Consider the following 14,526-nt stretch of genomic DNA (forward strand, 5'->3'; position numbering starts at 1 on the left):
CTATATAGTGTTAGGTTCTAATTATCAGAGTAAGAACTCGACGGACACTATGAAAGCTTAAACTAAGTTTATTCTTCCCAAAGGATCGAACAGCTGAACTGACAAACATGTTTACAATAGTGGTGGTATATGTACCCCACTTTGGATGGAGTCTCTTCCTTCTCGCTAAACATTGTATCTTTATTGCTAGGCAGGATACTAGGTGATACAGGCAATAAACTTTTCCTTCTCCCTTAACGTGACCTGACCTAAACCCCCTTCATCACTAATCCATGACTCTCACCTGATCAATGCCTGCCACATATGATCGTTTTCCCTACACTCAGTACATTCCAAGCTTAATTGCACCCACCTTCCTCCTACAGATAACCATCCACTTCTGGTGTAGACCATCTAAACCATAGCACTCAATATTTCAATTGGATACCTGATAATTAACCCTATTTCAAGTTTAGGCGTTAGAACCCAGAATCCATCAATAGCCAATCAACACTGGACCCGGACACTCCAGGCTTACTGCAGGTATGATAAAGCTGTTGTTTGTGTCTCCACAGGAATTCCTCAAGAAGGAATTCAGTGAGGAGAATATCTTGTTCTGGCAGGGCTGCGAATACTTCAGTCATATACCTGCAACGGACAAAAAGCAGGTAAGGTTCTTCCTTGTACACATCACCAAGACCAAACCATACTTTCCTATCTAGTCCATAGGCTTTGGATGTCATGGATTGATTAAAAAAGAGCCCTCAATATACTGGACATGTCTGTGTGTCTCGACAGACAATTCCTTAGTGCCTTTAGAAGTGCTGGTTGTGCAGCACCTTGTGTGGCTGAGTGAGGATCTGTGTGTAAAACACCAGAATCAGTCCCCTTCATAACAATGGACTAAGTAATGTCATAGTTGTGTGTGTGTTTTTAAAACATATTCCTCTCCTCTCCAGCTATCCCAGAGGGCAGGGGAGATCTACAACAGCTTCCTGTCCAGTAAAGCCACCACGCCGGTCAACATCGACAGTCAGGCCCAACTGGCCGACGACGTCCTCACCTCCCCATGTCCAAACATGTTCAAGGCTCAGCAATTACAAGTGAGAGGACCAACTGCCTACTACTCTATGTTATGTTGTTGAATAAATAATAATATACTTTATTGTCAACCCTCCCTTATACACACACACATAAGGCTGGGAGCAGCACAGTGTCAACTGCCGGGGCAGCACTGCTGGAACCATTTTTATTAATTCAGTGTCATCTGCCTGTTTCCAAAATGGCTATTGTGCTTTACCAAGGTCAAACACAAACTGGCACACACCCCCACAAACTCACAGGCCTGTACAACGTCAGTGTAGATCTGTCCAATGTTGATACAAACATGACTTAATCATAGCTATTACCACATATGTCATAACACATGGCATAACTGATTGTGACCCTTTGTAACACCTGTCCCTTTTCTATCCCCATTTTGTCTGTAGATCTTCAACCTGATGAAGTTTGACAGCTACTCCAGGTTCCTCAAGTCTGGCCTGTATCAGGAGTGCATGCTGGCCGAGGTGGAGGGACGACCTTTACCTGACCCCTACCAGATCCCTTGTAGCCCTGCCCCCTCCAAGCACAGCGCCAGCTCCTCCCTCTCCCTCTCCACGCCCATTAAGGTACTCGCCTTGTACTAAAGTAACCTTAACAGCCAAAATAGTATCTGCTATTGTCTTAGTAACCATCGCAGATGTTTGTGTCATTCGCCTGTGGGATGCACATTTTGTGTTGTAGCCAGTATAGGTGTTTGTTAACCTTCAAAACATCAGGGTCATATTCACTAGATACCAAATGGAAGAAAACAGATCAAAGGGGACTACCTGAACTTGTCCAATAAGAAACAAATTTTCCATTGCAATTTCCTTTTTTCTCTAAATGTTTTCAATAGCAAAATGGTTTGCTACGTTGTGCACTAATGTATACAACACAGGTGTTAGACATGTTGTTTGACCTAGTTGTTTTGTTGACCAATAGGAGGCAAGGAAGCAGAGGTCAGGAAGGTCACTTAATGAGGACCCCGGAGACGAGCATGATGAGCATAAGAAACGGGGCACCTTCTTTTCTTGGTCCCGGAACCGGAGCTTTGGAAAGGGACCCAAGAAAAAGGACATTGGAGAAATCAACCTCGGTCAGCAATTCTCAGTCATAGAATGTCACAAGGAGTTAATCTTATGTATTCAATTCAAATAACGTTTTTTTCCTGTGAGGGAACTTCTTGTGTATGGTTTCAATATTGACATGAAGCTTTCTGGCATGCATTATGTTCTTTGGTCAGGCAATACACAGCACAGCACTGCATGCTATAAATTCGTTATGATGAAAGGTGAACTCCTGAAGCAGCATTGTGTTTTGAGCTTCATCTGATTTATGTCATTGGCGATGTTACACAAATGTTTTCCCTTGATAGTAGCTTGTCTTTTATATGTAGTTGTATTGATGCTTGTCTTTTATGTGTAGCTGTGTTGTGATGATGCATGGATAGTAGCTTGTCTTATGTGTAGCTGTGTTGTGATGATGCATGGATAGTAGCTTGTCTTATGTGTAGCTGTGTTGTGATGATGCATGGATAGTAGCTTGTCTTTTATGTGTTGCTGTGTTGTGATGATGCATGGATAGTAAGTAGGGATGGGATGATACCAGTACTGCGCTACTAGTTTTTATCGTGGCAGCGAAAAAACCCACAAAGGTAAACAAACCTAATGTTGGAAACAAACATCATTATGTTGTCATCCAGAGTCGCATGTATTTATTTCCCGAGCTATAGCACACAATATTGTACATACAGTTGGTTTTTAAAGGAACTGCTTCTTGTTCTCATTTTTTGCATGGAAAAAATAATCGCAATATTGGTACGTTTTCTGTGTATATGTGGAATGAATTCCTAACTGTGACCTCTGACCTCCCTGGCCTTCCTGTGTTGGGTAGATTCCTGGAGCAGCAACGGTCGGAGGGAATCACAGGGCTCCTTGTCCTCAGGTGCCAGTCTGGAGTTGGCCACTTCCTGTTCAGCGGGCAAGATCGAGGTAACATCCGCATGGACGGCCAGGCCAGGTCGCCATGGCAACACTGAACCAAGATAGCTCTGTAGTAGAAGCAGACATTATACAGATCACGACTCTGTTTAGTTTTGTGGCATGTTGCCTGAAAGTCCTCTTGGCTTGGGTATGCCGCTGTCAAAATGGTTATGACAGGTGTTATATGAAACATATGACTTCGTCACGTTCGTCATAACGATGAGACCAAGGCGCAGCGTGATAAGCATACATTCTTCTTTTAATGAAGGAAAAACACTAAACAAACTAACGTGACGCTATATAACACTAGTGCTGACAGGCAACTACACATAGACAATAACCCACAAAACCAAAATGGAAAATGGCAACCTAAATAGGATCCCCAATCAGAGACAACGATAAACAGCTATCTCTGATTGGGAACCAATTCAGGCCACCATAGACCTATAATAAACCTAGACTAACAAACACCCCTAGATATACAAAAAAACTTAGACAGGACAAACAAGCATACCCACCCTCGTCACACCCTGACCTGACCAAAATAATACATAAAACATAGAAAACTAAGGTCAGGGCGTGACAGACTTAATGGGGGTTCATTTAAAGGTTCAGACGTTCAATGTAGTTTTTTTTTTACCCCATAAGGAAATTTGGTTTGCAGACAGGACGAACATTAAACACTACATACAATACAAGACATAGAGACATTGTTGCTGTTTTTAACTCTTGGTCCTCTCTCTTGCTTCTATGGAGTTCTATCTCTGATTATGGTTTGTCCTGTGTAGGGGGACAATCGTCACTCAGTGCCGGTGTGGGACAGGTTGTCCTCCGCCAAGCACTGCAATGTGACCTTGCCGGATGGCTCGTGCTCCTCTGTGACCCTGCGGTCGGGAGCCACCATCAGGGAGGTGCTCCGGGTCCTCTGTCAGAAACTCTGCATCAATATGGTCGCTGTCGACCTCTTCCTGGTGGGAGGAGAGAAGGTGAGGGAAGCACACTGATTCTTAGCACAGTTACTGTGCATCTCAATGTGGATTTAGAGTGACATTATCCAGATTCATTGATGTATTAAGTAGGGCTGTCAAACGATTAAAATAATGAATCAAGTTAATGGCATTATTAATCGTGATTAATCGCAATTTTAGAATTTGCTCAAATTTGGCCCTAAAGAAAGATTTTTCCATTTAAAAAGCAGTGCTTGGCGTTACTGGTAGGGTCATGGCAGTGACCATATTACTGCCACACTGGCAGTTATGAGTCATGACATCAGTAAAATTCCACGTGGCCTGGAACTCAGGGCTCTATTGTCCCTCTAACCACTCTGACATCAATGCAAACACAATTGAAATTCACATCAAATACTTATCATCAAAACAGTATTGTGCTTTAAAAACTCACCTCACTGTGATTGATCAAGTTGAAGAAAGAGGTTCAACAACAGGTTGAAATTGAGTGTAAAATATGGTCCTTGTGGATGTTGTTTCAAAGCCTAATACAACGAAATGGACAGCGCTTTCTAAAGTGATGATTCATTCAAAACACCCATACGCATATTAGAGCTGATGCATAGCATAGACCTATATACACTACCGTTCAAAAGTTTGGGGTCACTTAGAAATGTCCTTGTTTTTGAAAGAAAAGCACTTTTTTTTTGTCCATTAAAATAACATTGATCAAAAATACAGTGTAGATGTTGTTAATGTTGTAAATGACTATTGTAGCTGGAATATCTACATAGGGGTACAGAGGTCCATTATCAGCAACCATCACTCCTGTGTTCCAATGGCACGTTGTGTTAGCTAATCCAAGTTTATCATTTTAAAAGGCTAATTGATCATTAGAAAACTATTTTGCAATTATGTTAGCACAGCTGAAAACTGTTGTCCTGATTAAAGAAGCAATACAACTGGCCTTCTTTACAGGCTCAAAAGGGCCAGAAACAAATACCTTTTTTCCGAAACTCGTCAGTCTATTCTTGTTCTGAGAAATAAAGGCTATTCCATGTGAGAAATTGCCAAGAAACTGAAGATCTCGTACAACGCCGTGTACCACTCCCTTCACAGAACAGAGCAAACGGTCTCTAATCAGAATAGAAAGATGAGTGTTAGGCCCCGGTGCACAACTGAGGAAGAGGACAAGTACATTAGAGTGTCTAGTTTGAGAAACAGACACCTTACAATTCCTCAACGGTCAGCTTCATTAAATAGTACTTGCAAAACACCAGTCTCAACGTCAACAGTATCACATATGAAGGTAAGACCCAGATGCAGACCACATCGAATAAACAATAGTTTAATATTCCAAACGGGGGCAGGCAACCCAAAGGGGGGCAAATGTACAGGCCGGCAGGCTCAGGGTCAGGGGCAGGCATAGTGATCAGGCAGGCGGGCTCGGAGTCAGGACAGGCAAGGGTCATAACCAGGAGGGCGAGAGAAAAGAGACTGGAAAACGCAGGAGCTGAGACACAAAACACCGGTTGACTTGAACAAGACGAACTGGCAACGGACAAACAGAGAACACAGGTATATATACATAGGGCATAATGGGGAAGATGGGCAACACCTGGAGAGGGGTGGAGACAATCACAAGGACAGGTGAAACAGATCAGGGTGTGACAAACAGTGAAGAGGCGACTCTGGGTGTCACGCCCTGACCTGAGAGCTGTTTTATTTCTCTATTTGGTTAGGTCAGGGTGTGATTTGGGTGGGCATTCTATGTTTTCTATTTCTTTGTTTTTGGCTGAGTGGTTCCCAATCAGAGGCAGCTGTCTATCGTTGTCTCTGATTTGGAATCATACTTAGGCAGCCTTTTCCCCACCTAATGTTGTGGGTGATTATTTATTTTCTGTGTGTGTTTGTGTTGCTTCACGTTCGGTTTCTGTTTATCTAAGTTTCAATTTATTAATAGATGTGGAATTATCTATGACAGGGAGTTTGAAGACAGTGAACATGACAGAATTACCCACCAAAAACGGACCAAGCAGCGTGGCCAGGAGTAGTGGACACGGGAAGAAATCCTGGATGGAGAAGGACCCTGGACAAGGGCCGGAGAGTATCGCCGTCCAAGGGAGCAGATGGAGGCAGCGAGAGCGGAACGGCGATGATATGAGGAGTTTAATCAACAACAGAAGCCCGAGAGGCAGCTCCAAAAAAATGTTTGGGGTCGGCACATGGGGAGATTGGCAGAGTCAGGGTTTAGACCTGAGCCAACTCCCCGTGCTTACCGTGGGGAGCGTGTGACTGGTCAGGCACTGTGTTATGCAGTGATGCGCACTGTGTCTCCAGTGCACTTCACAGCCCAATTCGTCCTGTGCCTGCGCCCCGCATTTGCCGGGCGAAAGTAAGCATCCAGCCAGGACGGGTTGTGCCAGCTCTACGCTCGAGACCTCCAGTGCGCCTCCACGGCCCAGTGTATCCGGTGCCTGCTCCACGCACCAGGCTTCCAGTGCATCTCCCCAATCCCCAAGACCTGTTCCGGTTCCACGTACAAGGCCTCCAGTATGTCTCAGCCTGGCAAGCCCTGTGGCATCTCCATGCTCCAGGCTTACAGTACATCTCCTCAGTCCGGTGAGACCTGTTCTGGCTCCATGTACGAAGCCTCTAGTGATGATCCATGGCACGAAGCTTCCAGTGATGATCCATGGCCCGGAGCCAGTAGTCATGATCTATGGCACGAAGCCTCTGGTAATAATCCATGGCCTGGAGCCTCCAGTGATAATCCATGGCACGAAGCCTCCAGTGCTGATCCATGGCCCGGAGCCGGCAGCGAAAATCCAGGGCCCGGAGCCTCCAGCGACGGTCCCCAGTCCGGAGCCTCCAGCAATGGTCTCCAGTCCGGAGCTTCCAGCGACGGTCTCCAGTCCGGAGCCTCCAACGACAGTCCCTAGTCCGAAGTCTCCAGCAACGGTCCGCAGTCCGGAGTCTCGGTAACCCAGCGGGGGTCTGCAGTCCGGAGCCTCCAGTGGGGGTTCCCAATCCAGAGACTCCGGCGATGATCCACGGTCCGGTTCCTCCGGCAACAATCCACGGTCCGCAGTCTCTGGCGACGATCCATGGTCCGGTTCCACGGAAGTGGAGGGATCAGCATGCGGAGTGGGGGCTACGTCCCGAACTGGAGCCGCCACCGAGGATAGATGCCCACCCGGAACCTCCCCCGGAACCTCCCCTTATGTCAGGGTGTGATTTGGGTGGGCATTCTATGTTTTCTATTTCTTTGTTTTTGCCGAGTGTGGTTCTCAATCCGGGGCAGCTGTCTATCGTTGTCTCTGATTGGGAATCATACTTAGGCAGGCTTTTTCCCACCTAATGTTGTGGGTAATTATTTATTTTCTGTGTGTGTTTGTGTGCGCCACGGTTGCGTCACGTTCGGTTTCTGTTTACCTGTTTTTTTGTGAAAGTTTCACTTTATTGAAAGATGTGGAATTACATGCACACTGCGCCATGGCTCATCTATGACAGGGAGTTTGAAGACAGTGAACGTGACAGTGAGATGCTGGCCTTCTAGGCAGAGTTGCTAAGAAAAAGCCATATCTCAGAATGGCCAATAAAAAGAAAAGGTTAAGATGGGTGAAAAAACACAGACACTGGTCAGAGGAACTCCTGGAGTCGCCTCTTCACTGTTGACGTTGAGACTGCTGTTTTGCGGGTACTATTTAACCAAGCTGCCAGTTGAGGACTTGTGAGGCGTCTGTTTCTCAAACTAGACACTCTAATGTACTTGTCCTCTTGCTCAGTTGTGCACCCACTCCTCTTTCTATTCTGGTTAGAGTCAGTTTGCTCTGTTCTGTGAAGGGAGTAGTACACAGCGTTGTACGAGGTCTTCAGTTTCTTGGCATTTTCTCGCATGGAATAGCCTTCATTTCTCAGAACAAGAATTGACTGACGAGTTTCAGAAGAAAGTTATTTGTTCCTAGTCATTTTGAGCCTGTAATCGATCCCACAAATGCTGATGCTCCAGATACTAAACTAGTCTAAAGAAGGCCAGTTTTATTGCTTTTTTAATAAGGACAACAGTTTTCAGCTGTGCTAACATAATTGCAAAAGGGTTTTCTAATGATCAATTAGCCTTTTAAAATGATAAACTTGGATTAGCTAACACAACGTGCCATTGGAACACAGGAGTGATGGTTGCTGATAATGGGCCTCTGTACACCGATGTAGATATTCCATAAAAAACCTGCCGTTTCCAGCTACAATAGTCATTTACAACATTAACAATGTCTACACTGTGTTTCTGACCAATTTTATGTTATTTTAATGGACAAAAAGGTGCTTTTCTTTCAAAAGCTAAAGCAAAAACTAAAATAATGATTGTGCCATTATACAATAGATAGTCTAATAGCCTGCCACATATTACTCACGGCAGAAAAACATACAAAAAAACTGATTTAAGATGTCTTTGGTGTAAGATATAATTGGTCTAGCCCAGTTCCCAAACCTTTTTACAGTCCCGTACCCCTTTAAACATTCAACCTCCAGCTGCATACCCCCTTTTGCACCAGGGTAAGCGCACTCTCAAATGTTGTTTTTTTGCCACAATTGTAAGCCTGCCACACACACACTATACGATACATTTATTAAACATAAGAATGAGTGTGAGTTTTGGTCACAACCAGGCTTGTAGGAAGTGACAAAGAGCTCTTATAGGACCAGGGCACAAATAATAATATAATAATCAATCATTTTGCTCTTTATTTAGCCACCTTAACATATAAAACTTTATTTGTTCATTGGAAATTGTGAATAACTTACCACAGGTTAATGAGAAGGGTGTGCTTGAAGGGATGGGTTGTATTATAGCGAGTCTCAGTCTTAAATCATTTTCCACCCACAGTTTGTGCCTGTATTTAGTTTTCATGCTAGTGAGGGCATCAGTGTCTTAACAGTGCGATTTGCCTAGGCAGGATACTCCAAAAATCGGGCAGTGACTTCTGATTAAATTCGATTTTCACAGAACCGCTTGTTGCAATTTCGATTGATTAAATATCGGTAAGTGGACTGGAGGCAGGGCATGAAAGGGACAAGAATCCAGTTGTTTGTGTCATCAGTTTCGGGAAGGTACCTGCGTAAATGCGCACCCAACTCGCTCAGATGCTTCGCTATATCACATTTGACATTGTCTGTAAGCTTCATTTGCACACAAAAAAATCATACAATGATGGAAAGAGCTGTGTGTTGTCCTTGTTTATGCAGAGAGAGAAGAGCTCCAACTTCTTAATCATAGCCTCAATTTTGTCACGCACATTGAATATAGTTGCAGAATTTCCCTGTAATCCTAGATTCAGGTCATTCAGGCGATAAAAAACATCACCCAGATAGGCCAGTCGTGTGAGAAACTCATCATCATGCAAGCGGTCAGACAAGTGAAAATTATGGTCAGTAAAGAAAACTCTCAATTTAAAAAAAACGTGTCAATACTTTGCCCGTTGATAACCAGCGCACTTCTGTATGTTGTAAAAGTGTTACATGGTTGCTGCCCATATCATTGCATAGTGCAGAAAATACACAACAGTTCAGGGGCCTTGCTTTAACAAAGTTAACAATTTTCACTGTAGTGTCCAAAACATCTTTCAAGCTGTCAGGCATTCCCTTGGCAGCAAGATCCTCTTGGTGGTCTACCCAAGTGGCGTCGGCAGCAACTGCTTGCACCCACGTTACCACTCTGCCCCTGAACAAGGCAGTTAACCCACTGTTTCCCGGTAGGCCGTCATTGAAAATAAGAATTTGTCCTTAACTGACTTGCCTAGAAAAATAAAGGTAAAAACATTTTATTTTTAAATGTAATACATGATTTGGGCTAGAGGCACACAGTCTTCAGCGAGTTAGCTAAAAACGCCCAAAAAACTGTAGCTGTGTTCCATGTTGGGTTCTGCGCTGAAAAGGTTCCATGCGGAAACACGTGCACTTAAAAGGTTCCGTGCAGTGAAGAAATGGAGCCGTGATTAATGGCGTTTTGGATAAAAGCGTCTGCTAAATGGCATATATATTATTATCATTATATTGGTTAGGCATTGCTTCATGGCTTTATGAGTAGTTTTTCATGTTGTTTTCATTTTGTTTAGCCTTTAGTGCTGGACCAAGATTGCATGACCCTCAGCTCACGGGAACTCAGGATGGAAAAGCGCACCCTTTTCAGGTAATAGCAGATGCATCTACTGTATACACTACATGGCAAAAAAGTATGTGGACAACCATTCAAATGACTATTTCAGCCACACCTGTTGCTGACATGTGTATAAAATCGAGCACACAGCTATGCAATCTCCATAGACAAACATTGGCAGTAGAATTGCCCATACGGAAGAGCTCAGTGACTTTCAACGTGGTAGTTCGTCCAATTTCTGCCCTGATAGAGCTGCCTCGGTCAACTGTAAGTGCTGTTATTGTGAAGTGGAAATGTCTAGGAGCAACAGCAGCTCAGCCGTGAAATGGTAGGCCACACAAGCTCACAGAACGGGACCGCCGAGTGCTGAAGTGCGTAGCTCGTAAAAATCGCCAGTCCTCGCTTGCAACACTCACTGCCGAGTTCCAAACTGCCTCTGGAGGCAACATCAGCACAAAAACTGTTCCTCTGGAGCTTCATGAAATGGGTTTCCATGGCCGAGCAGCCACACACAAGCCTAAGATCACACTGCGCAATACCAAGCATCGGCTGGAGTGGTGTAAAGCTCGCTGCCATTGGACTGGAAGTGCGAGGAAATGCGTTCTCTGGAGTGATCAAATCAAATCAAATTTATTTATATAGCCCTTCGTACATCAGCTGATATCTCAAAGTGCTGTACAGAAACCCAGCCTAAAACCCCAAACAGCAAGCAATGCAGGTGTAGAATCATGCTTCACCACCTGGCTGTCCGACGGATTAATCTGGGTTTGGCAGATGCCAGGAGAACGCTACCTGCCCAAATGCATAGTGCCAACTGTAATGTTTGGTAGAGGAATAATAGTCTGGGGCTGTTTTTCATGGTTCAGGCAAGGCCCTTAGTTCCAGTGAAGGGAAATCTTAACGATTCAGCATTCAATGACATTATAGACAATTCTGTGCATCCAACTTGGTGGCAACTTGGAAGGCCCTTTCCTGTTCCAGCATGACAATGCCCATGTGCACAATGCGAGGTCATACAGAAATGGTTTGTCGAGATTGGTGTGGAAGAACTTGACTGGCCTGCACAGAGACCTGACCTCAACCCCATTGAAAACCAATGTTCACCAATTAACACCAACAACAATGCACCAATGTTCCAACATCTAGTGAAAGCCTTCCCAGAAGAGTGGAGGCTGTTATAGCAGCAAAGGGGGACCAACTCCATATAAGTGCCCATGATTTTGGAATGAGATGTTCGATGAGCAGGTGTCCCCACATATAGTGTATCTCTATATTATTATGTCTCTATATATCTCTCTCTTGCTCTCTCTCACATTCCACCCTTTTTATTTACCAATGTAAAATTTGAAATAACTCTTCGCACCTCCATTCTCCCAAGAGAATCTTAAAGAAATTGTGTGATTGGGTAAGAGAAAGTATCTGTATATTTATTTTCCCTCTATTTTTAGGCTGGACCTGGTACCCATTAACCGGTCCGTAGGCTTGAAGGCCAAACCCACCAAACCCGTCACCGAGGTCCTGCGCCCTGTCGTGGCGAAGTATGGCCTCCACCTCAACGATCTGGTGGCCAAAATAGTAAGTCTGGCTGGGTCGCCTCGAGGTTTTCTGTTTTGCAGCTGTGTATCTAACCCACCCCATCCCTTCTGTAGAGCATGACAGTGACACTGGGTGGAGTGTCATTGGTTTGGAAGGGGGAAGGAACCTCATGCTCTTCAAATGTTACTGGGTGGTTAGCTCATTCTGACTCAACCAGCCTCAGATTTTGCAGAGAGAGGGCTATAATTATGAATGACTACACTCCTGAAACATGGGGGTAGAAAGACTCCTCCCTTTCCCCCAAATCCTTGCCAGTTAGTTGGTTTATTTTTGTCCTGTGGTGTGTTTCCAAGCATTTACCCCAGTATTATACAGGAAGCTAAAGCCACATTCTAAATAGAGCGAGGGCTTCCATGTCTTACATGGTTAATGATAGTACACAGAAGTTGAGATGATACGCTACATGTTTGAATGACATGCTAATATGGCATCATCGTAATCTGTTGAAATGGATGGGAACATGCTAATAATGCTAGCAAGCTAACTTGCTAAAATGCTGTGTATTTTGACAGAGTGGAGAAACGGAGCCTTTAGACCTAGGGGCGCCAATATCCAGCCTCGACGGCCTGCGCATAGTGCTGGAAAGAGCGGATCCCTCTGCTTCAGGGAAAGGTAAAACCGCCACCACACCAACCTCCAAAACACACGCTAAGACAACAGACAAGGTCAACCAACCCTGAAGATGGTCACTGTTTCCACTCACTCCTACAGTGACCTTGCATGGTCCCAGATCTGTTTGTCTTGCTAGTGTAACCAAGCTAAGAACGTACCACAAGCTCACTCCACAGCTAGCTTGAAATGTCACTGTTGGAGCTTTCCAATTGGTACCTGTTGTATAGCTCAGACGGTTTGCACGGGTAGTCTGGTTCAAGCCCAGTCAGAGGTAGGTTCAGGGAGGCAGCGCTACATGCTAAGCTTGCACACTGACACCGATTATACCAACACCTATGGTTACTATCCATAGGAGTTATCAAGACATTTACATTACATTTAAGTCATTTAGCAGACGCTCTTATCCAGAGCGACTTACAAATTGGTGCGTTCACCTTAAGACATCCAGTGGAACAGCCACTTTACAATAGTGCATCTAAATCTTTTAAGGGGGGTGAGAAGGATTACTTTATCCTATCCTAGGTATTCCTGAAAGAGGTGGGGTTTCAGGTGTCTCCGGAAGGTGGTGATTGACTCCGCTGTCCTGGCGTCGTGAGGGAGTTTGTTCCACCGTTGGGGGGCCAGAGCAGCGAACAGTTTTGACTGGGCTGCGCGGGAACTGTACTTCCTCAGTGGTAGGGAGGCGAGCAGGCCAGAGGTGGATGAACGCAGTGCCCTTGTTTGGGTGTAGGGCCTGATCAGAGCCTGGAGGTACTGAGGTGCCGTTCCCCTCACAGCTCCGTAGGCAAGCACCATGGTCTTGTAGCGGATGCGAGCTTCAACTGGAAGCCAGTGGAGAGAGCGGAGGAGCGGGGTGACGTGAGAGAACTTGGGAAGGTTGAACACCAGACGGGCTGCGGCGTTCTGGATGAGTTGTAGGGGTTTAATGGCACAGGCAGGGAGCCCAGCCAACAGCGAGTTGCAGTAATCCAGACGGGAGATGACAAGTGCCTGGATTAGGACCTGCGCTGCTTCCTGTGTGAGGCAGGGTCGTACTCTGCGGATGTTGTAGAGCATGAACCTACAAGAACGGGCCACCGCCTTGATGTTAGTTGAGAACGACAGGGTGTAGTCCAGGATCACGCCAAGGTTCTTAGCACTCTGGGAGGAGGACACAATGGAGTTGTCAACCGTGATGGCGAGATCATGGAACGGGCAGTCCTTCCCCGGGAGGAAGAGCAGCTCCGTCTTGCCGAGGTTCAGCTTGAGGTGGTGATCCGTCATCCACACTGATATGTCTGCCAGACATGCAGAGATGCGATTCGCCACCTGGTCATCAGAAGGGGGAAAGGAGAAGATTAATTGTGTGTCGCCTGCATAGCAATGATAGGAGAGACCATGTGAGGTTATGACAGAGCCAAGTGACTTGGTGTATAGCGAGAATAGGAGAGGGCCTAGAACAGAGCCCTGGGGGACGCCAGTGGTGAGAGCGCGTGGTGAGGAGACAGATTCTCGCCACGCCACCTGGTAGGAGCGACCTGTCAGGTAGGACGCAATCCAAGCGTGGGCCGCGCCGGAGATGCCCAACTCGGAGAGGGTGGAGAGGAGGATCTGATGGTTCACAGTATCGAAGGCAGCCGATAGGTCTAGAAGGATGAGAGCAGAGGAGAGAGAGTTAGCTTTAGCAGTGCGGAGGGCCTCCATGATACAGAGAAGAGCAGTCTCAGTTGAATGACTAGTCTTGAAACCTGACTGATTTGGATCATGAAGGTCATTCTGAGAGAGATAGCGGGAGAGCTGGCCAAGGACGGCACGTTCAAGAGTTTTGGAGAGAAAAGAAAGAAGGGATACTGGTCTGTAGTTGTTGACATCGGAGGGATCGAGTGTAGGTTTTTTCAGAAGGGGTGCAACTCTCGCTCTCTTGAAGACAGAAGGGACGTAGCCAGCGGTCAGGGATGAGTTGATGAGCGAGGTGAGGTAAGGGAGAAGGTCTCCGGAAATGGTCTGGAGAAGAGAGGAGGGAATAGGGTCAAGCGGGCAGGTTGTTGGGCGGCCGGCCGTCACAAGACGCGAGATTTCATCTGGAGAGAGAGGGGAGAAAGAGGTCAGAGCACAGGGTAGGGCAGTGTGAGCAGAACCAGCGGTGTCGTTTGACTTAGCAAACGAGGATCGGATGTCGTCGACCTTCTTT

The 14,526-nt window shown here is 45.8% G+C and overlaps 1 protein-coding gene across 1 annotated transcript in view; it reads left to right on the top strand.

Moving 5' to 3' along the window:
* LOC115133596 (regulator of G-protein signaling 12-like) overlaps positions 1-14,526 on the top strand; it is a 72,572-nt gene that overhangs the window by 44,289 nt on the left and 13,757 nt on the right. The window contains 9 exon segments of the mRNA XM_065021922.1: positions 555-647; positions 939-1,082; positions 1,470-1,649; positions 2,005-2,158; positions 2,956-3,053; positions 3,833-4,030; positions 10,108-10,181; positions 11,597-11,723; positions 12,257-12,356. Of these exon segments, the coding sequence (XP_064877994.1) occupies positions 555-647; positions 939-1,082; positions 1,470-1,649; positions 2,005-2,158; positions 2,956-3,053; positions 3,833-4,030; positions 10,108-10,181; positions 11,597-11,723; positions 12,257-12,356 (1,168 nt within the window).

This window comes from Oncorhynchus nerka, linkage group LG8, assembly GCF_034236695.1.
Source record: "Oncorhynchus nerka isolate Pitt River linkage group LG8, Oner_Uvic_2.0, whole genome shotgun sequence".
Classification (NCBI taxonomy): Eukaryota; Metazoa; Chordata; class Actinopteri; order Salmoniformes; family Salmonidae; genus Oncorhynchus; species Oncorhynchus nerka.